At 42.6% G+C, this 20,436-nt stretch overlaps 3 protein-coding genes across 3 annotated transcripts; 1 reads left to right on the plus strand and 2 right to left on the minus strand.

Annotated features, from left to right (window-relative positions):
• Positions 1-734: 734 nt before the first annotated feature.
• mcidas (multiciliate differentiation and DNA synthesis associated cell cycle protein) lies at positions 735-3,262 on the minus strand. The gene is made up of 7 exons (XM_058069988.2): positions 3,197-3,262; positions 3,066-3,132; positions 2,915-2,994; positions 2,569-2,629; positions 2,295-2,497; positions 1,307-1,405; positions 735-1,218 (listed from the first exon to the last, which is right to left on the minus strand). Exons 1-7 carry the CDS (start codon positions 3,260-3,262, stop codon positions 805-807), a joined length of 990 nt encoding a protein of 329 aa, XP_057925971.2. The 3' UTR covers positions 735-804.
• A 1,884-nt stretch (positions 3,263-5,146) lies between these two features.
• On the minus strand, positions 5,147-8,453 carry ccno (cyclin O). Its single transcript, XM_058071353.2, has 3 exons — positions 7,305-8,453; positions 6,885-7,070; positions 5,147-5,979 (listed from the first exon to the last, which is right to left on the minus strand). Exons 1-3 carry the CDS (start codon positions 7,614-7,616, stop codon positions 5,485-5,487), a joined length of 993 nt encoding a protein of 330 aa, XP_057927336.2. The 5' UTR covers positions 7,617-8,453; the 3' UTR covers positions 5,147-5,484.
• tut7 (terminal uridylyl transferase 7) lies at positions 7,587-20,116 on the plus strand. The gene is made up of 29 exons (XM_058071352.2): positions 7,587-8,091; positions 8,649-9,070; positions 9,176-9,315; positions 9,767-9,883; positions 10,008-10,185; positions 10,280-10,368; positions 10,516-10,567; positions 10,642-10,711; positions 10,815-10,941; positions 11,318-11,437; positions 11,521-11,655; positions 12,684-12,861; positions 12,947-13,596; positions 13,688-13,838; positions 14,918-15,004; positions 15,120-15,220; positions 15,387-15,444; positions 15,532-15,635; positions 15,712-15,801; positions 15,881-15,994; positions 16,094-16,171; positions 16,247-16,424; positions 16,729-16,776; positions 16,873-16,964; positions 17,329-17,444; positions 17,527-17,720; positions 17,811-17,869; positions 17,936-17,996; positions 18,844-20,116. The coding sequence occupies exons 2-29, from the start codon at positions 8,668-8,670 to the stop codon at positions 18,900-18,902; spliced, it is 3,849 nt and encodes a 1,282-aa protein (XP_057927335.2). The 5' UTR covers positions 7,587-8,091; positions 8,649-8,667; the 3' UTR covers positions 18,903-20,116.
• Positions 20,117-20,436: the final 320 nt, after the last annotated feature.

The following is a 20,436-nucleotide window of genomic DNA, read 5'->3' on the forward strand; positions in this document are numbered from 1 at the left end:
GGTTAGTGTGCAGGCCTCACAGCTAGAAGACCTGAGTTCAATTCCACCCTCAGCCATTCTGTGTGGAGTTTGCATGTTCTCCCTGTGCATGCATGGGTTTTCTCCGGGTACCCCGCCTCTCGCCCAAAGACAGCTGGGATAGGCTCCAGCACCCCCGCGGCCCTCGTGAGGATAAGTAGTAGAAAATGAATGAATGAACAAAAGTGACCCTGGCATCCTTCAATTTTTCTTCCCCAAAAAAAGAGTGCTATTTGTGGAAAAAGTTCAAATGTCAAGAACAAGGATATAAAGAAGGATGTTGATGGTGATGCATCATGCCTATGTGGTCTTTCTTGACCATGCATCCATGTAGACGCACAAAGGAAGCCCATGCTCCTCAGTAGAGGTCATGGGGTTACTTTTGTTTCACTGCTCAAACAAGGAAAGTTTCTTATTTCCATTTATTTACATTCCCAAAGTCCTCATGTCACAACAAACTCCCATCCACAGTTCAAGTGGACTTACCAAGCATACAAAAAATAACATTGGAATACAAAAAAAGCAAATGTTGACAAAATTAAATTGTTTGGCTTGAGATAATTACATTTGGAGGCATGTAAACAGAAACACAATGTAAACAAATGCAGGGCAGTGTCATTTCCTTTGTCAGGCACCACCTCTGACTGATTAGCTTACAAGCTACCTGAGGAAGACATCATGTAATCATTTACGGAGATTATAAGTTAAGCATTGACATCATCTGCCCACCCACACTTCCTTACAGTTCCTTACATGTCACTCAGTAAATAGTTTTTGTTTTTGTTTTCAGCTGTGGTTGGGGACCCAGCGAAAGCGGTATCCTCCTTGCTGGGTGCTGGAGGTGAAAGCCCGGCCGTGTGGGAACACCTGTGTCCTTATCGTGCTGTGTTCTCTTACTGAAGTGCGGAAAGACGAGACGCTCTCTTCCGACTCGTCCATGCTCGCACTGCTTTCCTTACATATGGAGGTCTGAAGGCCTGAGAAGGAGCCATACACTGAGATGGTGTTTGAGTCTTGCTGTGGGATGTTCATGCCTGTGGAGGCGTGCAGCACGGCGTTGCAGCGTGTGCTGACGTCTCTCAGCATCTCCTCCACGGAATCTGAGGTCTCGCATTCCTCGTGGTCCAGTCGCTGCCTCTTGCAGGGACTCATTGCTTTACCACTGCATGGCATCGCTGTCTCTCTGACGGTCATTAGTTTCTAACAGGGGACACATGAAGACCCTCAGATGAAGACGACATTCCTACAGGATGATGTGTCTACTTTCTACCTGGCATGTCTCACTCACCTCAAGCACAGAAGCCAGCAGCTTTGCTCTGCATGCCAGCTGCCTCAAGTGAAGGTTCTTCTCATCACTTTCTTGTCTTCTCTGCAGAGTCTCATCAACCTTCATGGGAACACACACATTGAGATCATTCATTCATTTTCTACCGCTTTTTCCTCACGAGGGTCGCGGGGGTGCTGGAGCCTATCCCATCCTATCCCATCCCAGCCTATCCCTTCGGGCGAGAGGCGGGGTACACCCTGGACTGGTCACCAGCCAATCACAGGGCACATATAGACAAACAACCATTCACACTCACATTCATACCTATGGATAATTTGGAGTCGCCAATTAACCTAGCATGTTTTTGGAATGTTGGAGGAAACCGGAGTACCCGGAGAAAACCCACGCATGCACGGGGAGAACATGCAAACTCCACACAGAGATGGCCGAGGGTGGAATTGAACCCGGGTCTCCTAGCTGTGAGGTCTGCGCGCTAACCACTCGTCCGCCGTGCCGCCGATTTTCAACCAATCTTGCTGAAATTTGACAAAATTGTGCTTGTCATCCCGCCTTAAGGCCTGTACCAAATTTGGTGTTGAGTCAGTTGATTCACACCCTAAAGTTACAGTTGCAGAAATTGGTGAGAAATTTGAAGCCAATCTGATGTAATGGGTTTAAAAACAGCACCACCATGTGGTGCGTTTGTCTGGAAAATAATAACTGGCAACACAGTAGGGGTACATGTTTTAAGCAAGAATTACACACCAATTTGGGAAAGGTTGCACATGTACCGAGGAAGAACAGTTTAGATTTGGGATAAATGTGTGGTTACAGTCATTTATTTATAGAAAACACACCAACCATCTCTACAATCACATTACGACTCTTTTAAGAGCAGTTTTCATATACATATGACCTCATATTCATAAATGAGGTTGTACCAGCCTAGAATAGGGCAATTAAACCTAGTGCCCCCTATTATCAAGCATTCAATAACATGTAGTATTACCTTGTTATTGACTTCCACAGAACATCCCATCCTGCCCTTCCAAAGTGCTCCATCCTGGTTGTTAATCTCCGTGGAAGCATTAGGAAGCAGGTTGTCCTCTGCAGGAGAGACGACAGGCTGAGGGGTGAGGGGAGGTATGATGCAGCCCTGAAAGGGGATCAGTTCTGCAGGGCACAGGCTGCTCTCCAGAGTGGCTGGGGAATCTGACAGTCAAACAGCATCATAAGATTAAACCCAACATTTCTCACATTTTTTTTTATGTTTTGGTTCTTACCAGCTATGAAATCCAGCGCAAAATCCCCAATGTCTTGCTCATCTCCATCAGATTCATTCACCTGTTGGGAGGGGAAAATATAATTAATATTAATAATACAGTTAATTTTTAATTTAAAAAAACTGACCTGAGGGTCCCACCAGGACCACCAGGCTGGATAGTAAGGCTTGACACATGCACTGGCAATCATGTCTAGTGAATGTATGTGATGCGTTCAGGGCACCATGCTTATTTGTGCAGGATTCCAGCGCACCTTGTGAAACATTAACAGACTGGGAGTGATGCGCAACTGCAGATGTGCCACCTGATTTGTTTTACTCCTTCTATTTAATCTAAGTGTTCTTACCTGTGAGCCCAGTGAGTCGCTCTCTCTTCTGGTTATGCTTGTGCAGTCTTCTAAATCGTCCCATGCAATTGTAGGAAATGCTAAAAAAAAGAGTTAGACGTCATGAATTTAGATATGAGTGGTTAATAAAAGGGGAAAGTGGTGCGCAAACCTTGTTCAATGTTACACGGGAGCTCCACATACACAGTGACAGGACTGCTGCTTCTGGGCACTTTAGCCTGCACCAATTAATAATAATTCATTGGAATTGTGTTCATCTTCTTTCAACACCAAGTTGCCTACCTTGTTGGCTGCTGGGGGCCTTCTCCCCAAAACACCAAACACACTCGTCACGCCGTGCATCTTCATATCCCCTCCACTTCTTGTTTGCGCCACTTCTGAATTGGGGTTCATATAAGGAGACAATCTCCCGGTTCGTGGCGCGGATTCACATTGTGGCCCAATCACATGTAGAACAGCTCGGTCTCCAGGGGCTGAAGGCGTCCTCGGAGATTGCGCTGAAGGGGACCAACGGTCTTTCTTGGGCTGAAGTGAGAATTAGGAGCGCGCGTAAAGGGCGCCATTGCAGCAGTTGTAACTCCAGACGCAACCCCCTCACTCCACTTTACCAAATATGCTGTCTGTAGCGCACAATGTTCATTGTTTCATGCTTAACAAAAAAAGCATCCACCTCCCATGCGTAAATCCTAACGCACCTTCTTCCACAATTTTTCCACCATGCGTAATTATGAGGCGTAAAATCCCCCCCTTGCAAAAGAGGTCAAGGCCAGTAGAAGTGGAAAAGGAAAAGGGCAATTAAAGCAGACAGGTCAGCAAACACTTGTGACAAATGCCTTCCACGAGTAAGCAAACAAGAAGAAGAGAAGCCCGGTGGGTTCTTCACGCTGAGTGCACTTGTGTGGTCGACACTGTCAGCAGATGGAGCTGCCACGCGTAATGGATTAGCGAGATAAAGAGCCTCCCTGTGTGGTGCGCAGGAAATACAATAATACAACAACTGACAATGCCCATGTCATGAAAATGTATGGTAGGTTTTGGCTACTTGTCATGGGATTCATAGATAATGAATATACCCACAAGTTGAAATTTTCTACTTGAAATGGTTTATTTCACTTTAAAAGACACATCCTATATTTAACATGTAGTTTAGCATTGTATTTGTAACTTGTTGAGTGCTCTTTTATGCATTCATACATGGCAAAACATTTTTCCTGCTTGGTTGATTATTTTATTTCAGCTTTAATTACATGGATTGATATAGATTTAGGAAATTAAACTCTACTAATGGCAATTGGTTTTTATACAGTTGAGATCAGAAGTTTACATCCACTCATGCTGCCAAAGACGGAGAGATGGTATACTATAGAGAATAGTGTGATTCTGTGCAAGGGTGGGGAAACCTTCATGTGGCCGCCATGACTGCATTTGCTGTGAAATTCTAAAAATAAACACAACTTCAAAGGAATTGCTGTAAATTCCCCCAAAACAGTGTTGTGAAACATATATTGTATAGATATATATAGCAAACGGAGAAATAATGTCATTGTAGTAGCATGATGTTGAAATATTAAAGAAAAAAGTCATTTTTATGTCATAATATTATGAAAAACAATCAAATCAAGGAATTATGCAATTTCTAGTGTCATTTTTAGAAAATTAGGTAGTGGAAAAATACAGTATAATATTACAGGACTAAAGTCTAGTATTATGAGAAGAAAATTTACAAGAAGAAAGTTGCAATATTTGTAAAATTATTACTTGTAAAAAAAGCAACAGCAGAAATTGAAAGAAAATTTTACAAGAATAAAGTCAAAATATAAAAAAAGACAGAAAATGGCAATTTTATTACAATAAACTCTTAAACAGAAAATGATATCATTTTAGTAGCATAGAGTTAAAATATTAAAGGAAAAATACTAATATTATATATTATACTATCATACTTTCTGTATATACAGAAAGTTGATTTGATTTAATATTATGAGAACACAAAGAATAAAGTTGTCATTTTGGGGGAAAATGTATACTATTACAACAATAAAGTCAAAAAATATATAATGGCAATAAAAGTCATGTACAAAAGGAAAGTTGAAATTGTTGCAAAATTAACAAAAAAATGCAGAAAGAATGCCTTTAATATGCTGAGAATAAAGTCAAAATATTAAGTTTACTGAGTTTTTATTCATTTTTATTTACATGTTATGCAAATATCATCCATCCATCCATCCATTTTCTATGTCGCTTATCCTCACTCGGGTTGCAGGGGTATGCTGGACCCTCTCCCAGCAGACTTCAGGGGAGAGGCGGGGTACACCCTGGACTATGAAGAAAAGTAGTAGCGTTTCATTTCTATCACAAAGCTGTAATGCAGATTTTTCTTGAAATCTACATCACTTCTTAAAATGTCAACATGGGTTGCTTTCCAAAATATCAATGCATCCTTTAATTTTTCACAGAGTGACACTCAGGTATATACAGTATAATAAGTAATCTTCATCAGCCAAATGTTATACAATACTGAAACAGTCAGTCATAGAAATGTGGTACTTTCCTCCATGTAAGCCTTGACTTCACATGTCGGAGAGCTCCTCCAATGACTCCCGATTGAGTGCAAGCAGTAGTTTCAGGTTTTCTGTGCACTCCTGAGCCAGATCAGGTCTCTGGTGTCCTGAAGTTTTGTCTGCCTCACATTGAGTCTCCATCATGCTGTCCCACGTGGAGGTTATGTTCTTTGCTGTCTGCAGAAGCCCAGGTTGGAGTAACTCACATGCGAGGCTCAGTGCACAACCGGCAGTCAGAGACGGGGCGTACTTGTTGAAGGCGTAGTCGGCTAGGCTCAATTCACACACCTTCCGGGCCAGGTTGCCACACTGCCTGGGCACGCTTTTGTCCACAGCCTCCATGTGGTTGGTATAGTAGTCCAGGAAGAATGCCAGGGTGGGCGACCCCAGGCGGAAGTGGAGGCGCAACAGAATCAGACACTCCAGGTTGCAGAGCTGCCCCTTGGTGAAGGCGTCACAGCACAGTGACAAGAGATCGCTAATACTTGGGGAGCCCACCTCCACCTGGGGGAGACACGCATATACATTCAATACAACTTTATTTATAAAACTTGTGTCCTCTTAACATTTTCCTTGCACAACAAAAACAAATCCTTGCCAAAGCTGACTCATGCAGTGTATATTTGTTTATATAACGCACACAGAACCATGAACAACACTGTGTCCATCTCCTTTGTGTTGGTGCAAGATCACCGAAGCGCAGCGCAGTTCAGTGATAATGTGTCTGAGGGCACTGGTAACTCAAGTGTCTGGGAATAGGCTTTCAGGCAAAAATGCTGATGCCACTGTGGGCCAGCTAGCTGGCCTTGTGAGGTGAATCTGAAATCTGACTTGTTAAAAAAAACAAACAGCCCCATTGCTAATACTGTGTAAGTGACGTCGGCCAACATTCCTGATTATGAAGGCTCTGGGCAACACACAGAAGATTAAATATGATTGGACAAAAAATATATAGCAGCCAAAAGACATAAAGATAATACACTGTTTAGAATAAATAATACAATTTCATGAAACTAATACAAAACTCAGTTGTTCTGATAGTGTTCAGGCCAGAAGAGAAGACTTTGCAGGCCCTAACAGCACATCACCACTGTTGTTTTTCAGTTTTTACATGTTACACTTCTTTTTACACTTGTATGACTGCTAATCGTGTTAATACAGGTTGTGAATGGGCAAGGCATTTTGATGCAGTTCTGGTCGTGTTTTTAATACAGTAGTTTTTTCATTTCATTTCCCCAACCCTTTTGACCAATGTCTGCGTTAATAATGCATATATATGAATGATAACATTTTTTATATCTACAGTAATAATATCCACCATGTTTGTCCTGCAGGGAGGACTCTAGTTATCTTAGAATAGACTGTATATATGTATAAATATATATATAAATATACATATATATATGCACCTTTTTGCTGGCGAGGAGCAGCGCGGTGACACCTAGAAGCTGAAAGCAGTCTGCGGCGACCGGCGTGCACGCCAGGAACCTGTCCATTATGTTCACAGCCAGGCAGCAGCACTCAAAAGACAGACGGAAGTGTTTGTGGACGGGGATGAGCCAGCTGACCAGCTTGCAGCGTGCCTCTGTTGTGACCTGTACACAAGAGCAGGGAGGAATGTACATAATCTTCATTATGTATAGCGTTATGTATAACACTGGGTTTTGTCATCAGTACTTTACTGACACAAATACATGATGATGATGTTCCAAAAGGTTTGACAAAAACCGATGCAGAATTTAATATATAAATATATTACACATAATAGTAAAAGTTATTGAAAGTTATTACTGATTATTGGAAGCTAGATGAGATGGTAGATATCCTACTTGTGGCTGCAGAACAAGACTTTTGCACGGATAAAAGAGTGTCTCCCTCTCCCTCTGGATCCTGTATCCAATGTCCCCATACTGGAGGTACCAAATGGACTGTTGTCCTGCTGCTGGATCTTCATGGAGCGGCCATGGGACTGTCCGGGTTGAAGAAGAACAAATCGGGGAGCAAGTTGCCAAGTCCTCCTCGAAACCGGAGTCGCCCAATCTGGACACTAGTTTCTGCTTCCGGTACCGATCCGCCTGCTGTGCGGAGCTCGCCTTCACGCGTTTGTGAACAGAACCGTCACCGCCTTTAATGAGAACCATCTCCGGTTTAATCGACCTCCACTGGCCCGTCTGCTAAGGTCAGGTTGCCCACTGGAAGGTGAGGGGAGTTCGACTCAGTGACGTCACTTTTCCCGGGATCTTCCCCGCTTGTTCGCTTCTCTCCACATGTTACCACGGTAACGGGGAGGTGACGACAGGAGGACAGATTGGACCATATGTCAATACTTGACAATTAAGGCAACCAAGCAAACAGCTGAAAAAACTTGAATCTTTAGAAGAATATTTTTTGTAATTACTAATAGTTATTATTTTTAATGTATCACATCTAAGCTGTTTGGTTATATTTTTTAAACGTTTATCTATACATCCGAACCCATTCGCTGCTGTGGGCGGAACATGAATGTTCGTTGCTACTAAACGGACGAGCCGTACACTTTCTCGTAAACTCAATACAAGACCACCCTTAAAATATATCGCCCAATCTACAACTATGTCATCTATCATCATTTTAAAGGTATGGAAATGTCATTTATTATAGCTAGGAAGTAGCGGTGTACTATAAAAATACATATTCGAGGTGAACGGTTTAACCAACTATGCTGACTGAACTAGCACCAGTGGCTAGCAGCTCCTAGCTTGTTTGCTAGGTAGCCTAGCTAGAAGGCTGCTCGACAAACATTGACTTTAGTTGTAGGCGCAAATACGTGTCACATTTAAAGTATCTTGTTCATGTTTATGTGTTTAGTGGTATTATGAACCACCGTGTCCTGGAAAAGAAGCTAAAGTGAGACTCGAACAAGCACTGCGCATACGGTAGCATGCTAGTCCAATGCTAACGCCATGACATAACAGTCTTGCAAGAAGTCTGCAAGGAAGCTTGACGCTGCACTTTTTGAACGTCAACATTTAAAGACCACTAGTTTTCACGTCACTGCATTATTGTTGGTGGTTCAAATGACAACAAAAGTAAACTCTGTTGCATAATTAAACAGGAGCTTCAATTACAAGCTGCTGGTAAACATGAAAGCTAACCGTATGATTGTGTATGAATTGAATCTTCATGCTTTGCAGTTTTAGCTTATAGTGCATTATGGAGAACCCTGATAGGCCCAACTGGACAGGGCAAGGCAGCTGGGAGAGGGGAGCAGTTGCAGACAACTGGAGGAGCCAGGGTAGAGGACAACCCTTCAGACCAGATGGGCCACAGCATGGTAAGAGGGGTCAGGGGGGTCCATACCGAGCCAGCCCGAAGAGGGGAGGACTGGGCCCTTTAGCGTATTCCCCTGGAGGCTTCAGAGGTGGTCACAGCCCCTTGCATAGGGATGATCTACATCGGTTCTGGAGTCCGGAAAACAGTGGAGTAGGTCGAGAAGATAACTGGAGAGAGCGTTCACAGCAACAGTCCAACTGGAGCAGGAATGGCCGTGATGGAGGTCCACGTGAGGACAGGGACCAGTGGAGGAGGGATCCTGATGGAAATGCTCGTAAATCTGGTGAGACTGGAAAATCTGTATTTAAAGACTGCATTTCTGTTCTTTGTTTGCTTCGCCATGTTTATGTCCTGAATGTTAATTTAATTGTTCTTTTGCCCCCAAAAGGCAATAGACGTAGACCAAGAAACAAGGGCAGAGTTTTTGCTGAAGAAGACAGGGACCTTGCAAGTGATGAGGCCACACACCCGGTCAAAGATATGGTCGAGAGTTGTCTAAATAGAGATGAGATCTACTCTCTGAAGAAGGTACAGAGACCTCAGGCTGTTTATTGTTCATAAAATAACCTCTTCAGTGTGTTAAAAGGACACCTGAGTTTAACACAGCTCCATCGCGGTTTGAACATCGCATCCTGAATCACGGGTTTCCAAAAAATTATAAATAATCGCAGTTTGTGGGTAAAAAAAAAAAAGCCATGCAAATTTACAGCTCCCACTATGTATTTGAATGACAGCTCATTGGCAGAGCTCCAGCTTTACATTGAAGTCACCAATAGGGATGAAGCAATCCTGCACCTGAATTTAGATATCTGTCGATACTGATACAATTCTGATACCACAGCTCTGTTTGCTTGAATGTTATTATTGTTACATTTAGAGAAGCAATGAGAAAGATGAGGTGGTCGCTCAACAATGGCTTTATTGAAGATATTTCTTCCCCTTGCCCCTCCCACCTTTTTTCACCTTTTTTAAAAACCAGAAGTCCAACAGCAACCCCAATGCACTTTACACCTGCGCCCTCTGCGACGTTCACCTTGACTCTGTGTCCGACGCCAACAGCCATTGCTTTGACAAGCGGCACAAGCGGAGACTCAAGGTGAGAGCAAGAGTATCTTTTCCAACTGTGGCTTATGACAGAAACTTCTGTCGCCAACTTGAGATATAGAGGTTGCTTGCGCAGACTTATGCAGCATGGCAAGCTGAATGTTTTCTGTCTGCAGGAGAAGCAAGAGCATCAGATGCTGACTGAGATCCTGCCTCCCGACCCAGAGCATGTTGGTGCATTGAATGCTGCTCTAAAAGCTGTAGTCCGTGAGCATGGGATGGATGACAGCGATGTACAGAGCAGACAAAATGTTGTGTCCCTCATGCAAGACCTCCTACTGTCTGTTTTGCCTGGTAAGCCACCTCACAGGGACAGTGTGTCCTGGTCTTTTTTTAATCTTGAACGTAAGTAAGTGGGACTTAAAGTATTACCTGTTAACTTTTGTAGAGATCAGGCTTCGGTTATATGGATCATCTTGCACTAAATTTGGATTTAAGGATTCTGATGTCAACATTGACATTCAGTATCCACCTCACGTGAGTAGCCCAGTGTGAGTTGGTGTGAATCAATGTCAGAAATACTAATTTTTTTTGTTTGGATGAGTTGTTTAAAGAATATTCTTATGCTCTGATATATATTATATCTATATTGTGTAAAGGCTTTGAAATGGAATGTATTCACAGATGCATCAGCCAGATGTCTTGTTGTCGGTCAAGGAGTGCCTCGCTGTGAGCCGTGAGTGAAAATTATACTCTCGGATGCCAAAAATGCTGGTTTATTCTGTTAATGTTTTTGCCTCTTGCCCTCAGCTCTTTTTGTTGACCAGGAAGCCGATTTTCACGCTCGGGTGCCTGTAGTCATCTGCAAAGAAAAGAAGAGGTGCATACTCCTGCTGGCCACACTGAATATGGCAACATATATTTCAATTACATGTGACATAATAGCACAGTGCCAGTAAACTAAATGTTTTTTTTCTTTGCAGTGGCCTCATCTGCAAAGTGAGTGCAGGGAATGAAAATGCATTCCAAACCACCTCTTATCTTGCTTCTCTAGCCATGCGTGAGCATCTCCTCCCTCCATTGGTTCTTGTACTGCGACATTGGGCAAAGGTAACGATCCAGTTTCTGTTTACGAGTTGTCTAAATAAAGTGGTTGTTTGCCACCGTTACGCGTCTGCCTGTAGCACAGTAACTTTCGAACAGGCATGAAATCCCTTCCTTGACTGGCTCTTGAGCATGTATGCTACACCCAATGTAATGTGTGTGTACATACAGACTGCTTTTATGTGTGTGGAGACAGCCCTGAACGCAAGTCATCTTATTCAGGCCAAATGTCAATTTTTATTCAATTTAATTTGTCATTGTGGAAAATTATTATATTTGTTTTAAACCAGTAATGGTAACATATCGGTGGTATTCTGTAATTGTAGTTTTGAGCAAGTGACATAACTAAATGTTAAATGTGTTGTTTTTGCATCTGTTGCAGATCTGTCAAATAGACCGTGCAGACGAGGGTGGACTGCCCTCCTATGTATTTGCCCTCATGGTCATCTACTTTTTACAACAGCGCAAAGAGCCCCTCTTGCCAACGTATCTGAACCAAGAGGTGTGCATTTCTTTCATTTTGAATAGTCACTTTTTGCATTTGCTCCTTCACTGTCAATTTAATGAGGGTCTGTTGTGTTTTAGATAAAGACATTTGCACTCAGCAAACTTTCAAACTTCAACTTTACACATGTAGAGGATGGTTATTTGCACTGGGCTTACACCGCTTCATCCAAAGACACGACACAGCCATCAGAGGGCGCCTGCATGAAAGGAAAGGTAAGCTTTACAACTGCATTATCCTCTTCATCTATTCAGTTTGATATGTAGGTCCCTATGAAATTTGTATGTATTATATTGATGCCATACATCATTGGCCAGTTTTGCCTAGTATTTCAGAAACCGACATAGCCTGACTATCTTTTCTGATGGGATGTCAGCTTCTGCTACAAAATCCATAACTGTAAATGCCTGTGCTTGTGGCTAAAGAAGACGTCGTAACCGATACAATTCCAGTTGTGTTATTTATATTAGGTACATTTAAGACGCTCTTATTTTGTTCACACAATTAGACAGTATGTGGCTAAGAGTGCTCTTCTTTTGAAGGCCCTGAAGTCTGTTGTTTGTCTGTGTGTGTGTGTGTGTGTGTGTGTGTATGTGTGTGTAAACACTCGTTTGTATTAATAAGCAGTAAAACACAACACTGTGTAAACACACTCGTACCGCAGCACTAGCATGCTCTGCTAACCCTGCCAGCTTCCATTCACGCTTAAGAGGTGTATCAAACTTTTCAGGTTTCCGTTTCAATCGTTTAGTTTGGGAGGGGTCGGTTAATGTTTGTGATGAGATTGCACCACGATTGAGCAGTTTACCGGGGAAATGCTTCCCCACAAAAATTTCCCATATCTTCATGATTACACCATTTAATTCACATTATGTCCATTTTTGTGAGATTCCGCATTTAATGGTAGATCCCTTTTTTATTAGACTTGTGATGCTGTCTGTGATTACCGCAGAAATCATAGGGCCCGACATAAGCCTTTGTTCAGGGTACCAACGGTCGGACTAAATGCTGGACTGGTTTTCTGTCAATCACCACGTGATTGTGAATAAGCATGCTGGTGTGCTATATGAACCACGACACTGGTTCTATAATGCCATGGCAGAATTATCTCCTTTCAAATATAACAGAGGTCCTTCGTCAAAGTATGAACTGCAAAGAACGTTAGTCAAAGATTACGTTTTTATTAATTGCTAGTTGAACTGTACAGGCTTGAGATGTGAAATTTGTGTGTTTTATCCTGTAGGTTCCACTGGTGTTCCAGAACCCACACCCTTCTGTGGAGATGGGTCTTCTCTGGGTAGAAATGCTTCGCTTCTATTCCCTCGAGTTCAATATGGCTGACAATGTCATCAGCGTACGGACCAGTGCTGTCCTTTCCCGGGATTTAAAAGACTGGCCAAAGAAACGCATCGCTGTGGAAGGTGAGCAGGAGGTTGGATTTGATGAATGGTGTTGGTGTGAAGTGAACTTGTCTGACCCTTGCGTATGTCTGCCTGTGTTGGTTAGACCCCTTTGCTGTAAAGAGGAACGTGGCCCGCACTCTTAACAGCCAGCAAATGTATGACTACATCCTGCATTGCCTCAAAACCACATATAAGTACTTTGCATTGCCACTCAACACGCCGGCAGGCAGGCATCAAGAACCCGCTAAAGGTGCGAAGGAGTCACGTGAGGCAGAGGCATGCCTCCCGGATGTGAGTCGACTCGGCATTCAGTCCCAGCTTGCAAACAAAGAAGAAAACGGCCCTGAAGACTCTGATTGCATCATTGAAGAAGAGGAGGAAGTTGAAGATGGCAGTGACTCGGAGGGGGAGAAGGAAAAGGTGGACTTGGGCAAAAGCAGCTTCTCTGAGGAGGAGGAGGATGAAGACATGGAGACGCACACAAGGTCTCACCTAGACAGCTTCACCACAGAGGATGAGGAGATCTTCCCTCTGGATGAGATCTCAGGGGAGGAGCTGTTGTCTGACGAAGAGGGTCCTGATTTGGACACTCCTGTTTCAAATGATGATGAAGAGGAGGAGGAGACTGTTGTTGCTGTCACCTCGCCTCCACGTTTAGACGACGTTGTTGAAAGTGAGCTCCCAAAAAATAAAAAACAGCTGCAAAACACAAGATCATATGAATTCACCAAGCAAGCTTTTACCAGAGGAAAAGTATGTTATTCCTTCATTGTACAAACACAGTTTATACTAACATGTAGATTTTCACGTGTACATCCCACTAATATTATTTCATCCCTGTCAGTCACACATGGTTGTGTGTAGCTTATGCAAGCGTGATGGCCATTTGAAGAAAGATTGTCCAGAAGATTTCAAGAAAGTGCCACTGAAGCCTTTGCCGCAGATGACCTCCGATTTCCTCAATGTGCTTGACAAAGTCTGCGAGCAGTGCTATGGTGAGTTTGTGGAGAAACATTCATTCATTCATTTTCTACCGCTTTTTCCTCACGAGGGTCGCGGGGGTGCTGGAGCCTATCCCAGCTGTCTTGGGGCGAGAGGCAGGGTACACCCTGGACTGGTCGCCAACCAATCACAGGGCACATATAGACAAACAACCATTCACACTCACATTCATACCTATGGACAATTTGGAGTCGCCAATTAACCTAGCATGTTTTTGGAATGTGGGAGGAAACCGGAGTACCCGGAGAAAACTTGTGGAGAAACAGTTTGGTTTTATTGGGCCTGTGCAGCAAGATTCCTGTCTGAAATTCCACATACAGTAGATCCCTGGCTGTTTGCGGGGCTGATATTTCAAGACCACCTGCACATAGCAAATAAATGCAGGTATTTGAGAAGCCCATTAAAATGTCTTGTTAAAACTGACATTTTAAACAAAACAAAGGTGCTTTGTTTCTTATGGCAGGGGTGTTCAAACTGCAACCCGCAGAATATTATATTACATTACAACATCAAATTAAACCTTACTACAACTAGCTAGAATGTTAAATATCGCAAGAATCACACTATAAATATCTTTGTCAGTGACCAAACACAGTGGAAATTAAATTTGTTTTGTATTACCGTAATTTACGGTGTATAGGCCGCTACTTTTGTTAAACTTTGAACCCTGTGGCTTATACAGTAGAGGCAAATTTAGAAGTACTACTAATCGGTTGAATACTGTGCAGACAGTAGCTCTTTCACTGACAGAAACCAAACATGAGCCATAAGAAAACTTGCAAGCTTATCCGGCCATCAGAAATAGCAGGAGGTTATTACTCTGATTGCATATTGTAAAATACCTCAGATAAGTGATTTTATGATCCGTGCTTGTAAACAATTCGTTATCTACAAGCATGCATTTTCACAACATTGTCAAGTGAAATTTTTTTTTCATGAAACAGCCTCTCACTACCGTCTTTCTTATCATCATCTAATCAACCATAACTCATCAGGGATCAATCTCTCATTTATGACCATTTGTGTTTTCCTCTAGTTTAATGGAATTGTGTGATTTCTGCTTTCCTTCCAGTGGACTTTGCCCCGGATGACTTGGAGTTGACGATCAGAGAGTGCATCATTCAAGATCTTGAAACCTTCATCAGACGACAGTTCCCTGGTGAAGTCAACTCTAACTCACCATTTTTGTCAGGCAGAGTGATGGTGCAACTTTCATTCTGTCCATTAATCCAGTATAGCACAGAACTAATTGTAATTTTGTTGACGGTGGCCAGGTGCTCGGCTGCAGCTGTTTGGATCTTCCAAAAACGGGTTTGGCTTCAGGCAGAGTGACCTAGACATCTGTATGGTGCGTGATGGCCAGGACACCATGGATGTAAGTTATGTCATCCCTTACATATATCTCAATAGGTATGTAGCTTTAGCAACATAGTGAAATTTAAGATAAAGTTCTAAGATTTTTCTTGTTTCGAGTAAAATAAATATGTAGTAATAGTAGAATAGAAGTATGGCTTCCGATTCTTTCTGATTTGTCTCTACAGGATGTTGACTGCATCAATATAATTGAACGTCTTGCAAAGCTTCTGAGGAAACATCCTGGTTAGAAGCAACAATCATTCAGTCTTTGACAAAATGGAATGTTGCCATTTATGCCTTTTTTGACTTGTCTCATTGTCATCCTTAAAGATTTGAAGAACATCCTGCCCATCACTACAGCCAAAGTCCCCATTGTGAAGTTCTACCACGCTCGCACCAGCCTTGAGGGAGACATCAGCCTCTACAACAGACTGGTAGGGCATTGTTTCCTACCCCATTGTAAATTATAAGCAATGAAATGAAATTTAAAGCCAAACATTGCACCCTCAGGCTCTGCACAACACGCGACTGCTAGCGTCGTACGCCGCCATTGACAGGAGAGTAAAGCTCATCTGTTATATCATGAAGGTGTTTGCCAAGGTTTGTATGCTGCAGAACAGAAGATTTCATTTAGCGTTGCTGCTTTTTGCATCGTTATGATTTCTGTGTTGAATTCCAGATGTGTGACATTGGTGATGCGTCACGTGGCAGTCTCTCATCTTACGCCTACACCCTCATGGTACTGTTCTTCCTCCAGCAACGGGATCCACCTCTTATACCGGTGCTGCAAGAGGTAAGTGTAACATTTACATTCCAAGTTTAAAATTGTTGTAATTGATTCTCCTTAGTTCAGCTCTTTCAGTTTCTACCTTTTTGTGGTTTGCTTTTGCAGCTTTATGACGGTGATGAGAAGCCTGAGGTGTTAGTGGATGGCTGGAATGTGTATTTCTTTGACGATTTAACAACACTTGTGGGTATCTGGTGCTTGCATTTTGCACAATGGGGCTAGATACTGTATAACACTTGATTACTACTCCATCTGCAGCCCAGTCGGTGGCCACAGTACGGCAGAAACACAGAGACGGTGGGGGAACTGTGGCTGGGTCTCCTCCGCTTCTACACTGAGGACTTTGACTTTAAAGAGCATGTTGTGTGCATCCGTCAAAAAGCCCGCCTCACCACTTTCAACAAGCAGTGGACATCCAAATATATTGTGATTGAAGGTCGGTGTATGTCGCAGTCTTAATTAGGAGTGGGTGACTTGTGCGGCACAAGTTCAAGTCACAAAATCACTTTCACCAGATGATGATGATGATGAATATGATGAAAATCTTTGCTCATGTGACGAGCAAAATGCTTGAAATTGGAACTGTTCCTGCCGCAACAGATATCTCACTTGATACACCAATATTAACAAGTTACAAAAAAATGTGTATTTGTATGAATGGTATTTATCTGTGGTGGAAAAGTTAAAATCTATCTTAAAAGTTGGACTTTGTTTTGTCAACAAATGCTCTTCTATTGCAGATCCATTCGACCTCAATCATAATCTTGGTGCTGGCCTGTCCAGGAAAAGTATACTTCTTTTACTAACTTTCACAATTTTTGATTTTATTTAAAAAAAAAATAATTTCCATTCTCATGTCTTTCCTTTGATTTTCATTAATATAGTGACAAATTTCATCATGAAGGCTTTCATCAATGGCAGGACAGTGTTTGGGACACCCTTGACTGTTTTTCCTCCCGAGTACACCAGTCAGATGGTAGGTATTGACCAGTCTTCATCCTATGGTGGTATTATCAAATGATTGCCAATGTTGCATGCATATAGAAAATGCGACCTCAAGTCCACCATGATGGTTTTTGGGGTAATTGTATGGCGAACAGTGTGCCGAGAACATGTTTATGAATTCCATACAACAGAACGGGATTGGACAGTTGAGTCCTGTTGATTTGTAGTGTCCTTGTTCAAAAGTGTGTTTTTGTTTGTTTTTTTCTTTTTGTTAATGTCAGTTACACATGTAAATGCAAGGATTAGAGGATTTGTCCACCTGCTGATTTGCATAAATACATTTGTCATCTCAAATGTAAGACAACCCGTCTTTTATATGTCTGTATGTTTCTCAGGAGTATTTCTTTGACCCCGAAGTCCTCACAGAGGGAGAAGTGGCCCCCAACGACCGCTGCTGCCGCATTTGTGGCAAGATTGGCCACTTTATGAAAGACTGCCCCATGCGCAGGAAGTGAGTGCTGTCAGTCAACAGGCAGCGACCGGAAACAATGACCACACTGACGAGTTGTGGCTTTTTCCCCCCACTCGTACAGGTCACGACACAGGCAGGACTCTGACAGAAGGGCAGAGGGCGCCCGAGAGCGAGCCGACACAGGAGAAGAGCCGGTGTCCAGACACAAAAGCGAGCACTGGAGGAGGAGAGAGCCACCGGAACCACGCTGTTGCTTCCTGTGTGGATCCAGCACTCACATCAAGAGGGACTGTACGCTCTACAGAGGCCCCGCAGGTTCAACACCACCACCTTTGTTTACCAACAACCTTTTACATCACTACCCCTGATGGAGCATGCCCTCAACTTTCTCATCTTGTCTGAAAGGAAATACCAAGATGGAAAACTTCCCTTCTGGCTCCTTGAGGAATTTGAGAGAGAAACAAGTATGGATTTAGTTCAGAAAATTGTAGATTGTGTTTAATCTACATGTTGAACTTCCTATTTTCTAGGGCTCACCTTTAACAGATGAGAAGAAAAAACATCAAAATGTGATATTAAGTCCACAAGCAGGTAAGATTGACTGTTTTGAAATATGAAACCTGCCGTCATCCAATATAACCGATCCGTTCATTGAGCCCACCCATCTTTTTGAAGAGACACATACAGTATGTATTTCATGACAGTCGAGAATCAAGAGCAAATATGCGAGAGTACAGTAACCAATCAGATTCTTAATCCCGCCCACCTGCTCTTAATGGCCCAATTTGACAGAAGCAATGTTTTTGCATACTAGTTCTCAGTACATTCCAGCAGGAACCCCTAGCCCCGAATCTGAACCCTAATGAGGGCGTTGATGGGATCTGGTTTGGTAGCTGCAGAATTGGGTCTCATCTCCGGGGAAAGGCTCAGCTCTTGTATTAGTGGTCAATCTATGTTCCTAACTATAGTCATGAGCTTTGGGTAGAGACCAAAAGGATAAGACCACAGGTACAACCAGCCAAAATGAGTTGGCTGGGGTCACTTTCCCTTCAAGATAGGGTGAGAACCACTGTCATCCAGCAGAGACTGAATACGGCTTCAGATGAGGAGGCTAAGGCATCTGGTCAGGATGCCTCCTGGATGCCTTTCTGGGGAGGTGTTCAGGGCACATCTGACTGGTAGGAGGCCTCAAGGAAGACCCAAGACATGTTGGAGAGACTATATTTCTATAGTCTATATACTATATACCTGGCCTGGGAAGGCCTTGGCATTTGCTGGGAGTAGCTGGACATAGTAGCTGGGGAGTGGGACTGAGCTTCCCTGCTTAGGCTGCTGTCCCCGTGACCTGACCTAATAAGTGGAAGATCCTGCATGGATAACTCTTGATGCTTCAGTCCATGATAGCAATGTTTACTTTTTCTTTTTCTTTCCCTCCCAGGTAGTTTAGCTGCCCGCAATTTGGCTCGCTCTGGTAACAGGAAGAGCCCAGTTGAATGAGCAGTGTCTACACACACCCCTGAAGTTCAACTCGTGTCCAGGCAGACAACAAACCGGCCACAAACCCTGTCAGTCTTTAACAGGGACTGTCAGCCTGACAGGATCCCATTTCAAAGCCAAAGCCAAGACGTCTTGACTTGAAGCCACTTAGGGCCTTTTTTAAATTGTTTTATTTTTTTTCTCTCTTTTTCCACCCCGCCTCAGCTTCTCAGAGGAGTTTTAAATATTTCCTTTTAACAAGGCGGCAAGCCATTATACATGCACCTCATGTCTTGACATTTTATAAACCAGTTTAAGTCAAATTGATTATTATCTGACCACTTCAGCATTTACTGTTGGCTCGTTTTAATTTGGTGCTGTCCTCAGACATGAGTGTGCTGCCATTTAGCTCAGTTGAATTCAACATGGTGATTACGATAAATTTAATTCAAAAGATAAATGCCTTTTTTTCTTATTTATATTGTTTCAGTGGCAGAACATAAGATGAATTTTTACAATGGCCAGATGATTTTTTTAAAAATGATATTTTAACATTTATCCTTTGCACTGATACACCCTTAAGCCCATTTCAGCTACTCGTTGGAAAAAAAGCTGCTTAGAAGCAGCCTTTCTCTCTGTGTTTGTTAGTCACAGTATAGATGTATATATTTTAGGATCATTGTTTCATTTTAAGAGACTGCTGGTCCATTTCTATTTTACAACCACACTGACCCCCCCCCCATCTTGCCTGTAACTGAAGGCGAAGTAAGACTGCCCACTCCTTTCTGGAGTTCTTCAAGTTTTTTTTGAGCATATTCGATATTACAGCTAGAAAAAAAGAAGCAAACTGCTTAAATTAGAGCGTGATGGAATGGTAGAATATGTATTTATTTGTCATAAATGGAGCCTCAAATTGGTACCTGCACTGTTGGGGTCTGTGCCCTCGATTCATGTTGCTGCTCGGATGTCTGGGAGAAGGGGGGAAAAACTGCTTGTCACTCAGTATAAACTGTCTAGGTTTCATGCTGTCTTGACGGAAGGTTGAATTTTACAAAAGAACGTGGTTGATGATATGATGATGTACATTTTTTTTGTTTGGAAGGTAGCAGTCGTTCTGTTTTCTGTCTGACACAAATGCTTGATGTTCAGTGTGCTGTTCATGAACTGTGGCCTTGCCAGGTTCGGCTTTGGCATCCATTTTAGTCATTAAACCAAATTCCATTGGTTCCTTTAAATGCTTGTTTTTCTTTTGTTACAATATGTATTCACATACTTTTTATGCAACTTTCAGCAGAGCTGCTTTGATTTTTCTCTTAAGTTCCTAGTTCCTACTATTGTTGCATAGCAACAATTATCTTTGTACCACAGCATCTAAATGACAAGGTAATTCAGTCGTCTATGGTGCTAATCTAACGGTTAATAACCATTATAGCGTTTCCGACGTCACCTATCACGTGATTCGATCCATCTATTTCATTTGTTAGTTCTTTGTGACGAGCTAATTATACATATAGAGTATAGAGGCTATTTCAACAATAGCAATATGACGAATATT

Source organism: Doryrhamphus excisus, linkage group LG3, assembly GCF_037039965.1.
Source record: "Doryrhamphus excisus strain RoL-2023G ecotype Guam linkage group LG3, RoL_Dexc_Guam_v1.1, whole genome shotgun sequence".
NCBI lineage: Eukaryota > Metazoa > Chordata > Actinopteri > Syngnathiformes > Syngnathidae > Doryrhamphus > Doryrhamphus excisus.

Bases quoted from the DNA above. Each gene is read 5' to 3' on its own strand.
- ccno (XM_058071353.2), bottom strand. From the start codon at position 7,616: ATGGTTCTCATTAAAGGCGGTGACGGTTCTGTTCACAAACGCGTGAAG. The intron at 7,071-7,304 runs GTAGGATATCTA...TCTTGTGTACAG, and splicing joins GTCTTGTTCTGCAGCCACAA to GTCACAACAGAGGCACGCTG. The intron at 5,980-6,884 runs GTGCATATATAT...TGTCTCCCCCAG, and splicing joins TGCTCCTCGCCAGCAAAAAG to GTGGAGGTGGGCTCCCCAAG.
- tut7 (XM_058071352.2), top strand. From the start codon at position 8,668: ATGGAGAACCCTGATAGGCCCAACTGGACAGGGCAAGGCAGCTGGGAG. The intron at 13,839-14,917 runs GTGAGTTTGTGG...CTTTCCTTCCAG, and splicing joins AGTCTGCGAGCAGTGCTATG to TGGACTTTGCCCCGGATGAC. The intron at 16,172-16,246 runs GTGGGTATCTGG...CTCCATCTGCAG, and splicing joins TTGACGATTTAACAACACTT to CCCAGTCGGTGGCCACAGTA.
- mcidas (XM_058069988.2), bottom strand. From the start codon at position 3,262: ATGAAGATGCACGGCGTGACGAGTGTGTTTGGTGTTTTGGGGAGAAGG. The intron at 2,630-2,914 runs GTAAGAACACTT...CCCTCCCAACAG, and splicing joins GCGACTCACTGGGCTCACAG to GTGAATGAATCTGATGGAGA. The intron at 1,219-1,306 runs GTGAGTGAGACA...GTCCCCTGTTAG, and splicing joins TGCTGGCTTCTGTGCTTGAG to AAACTAATGACCGTCAGAGA.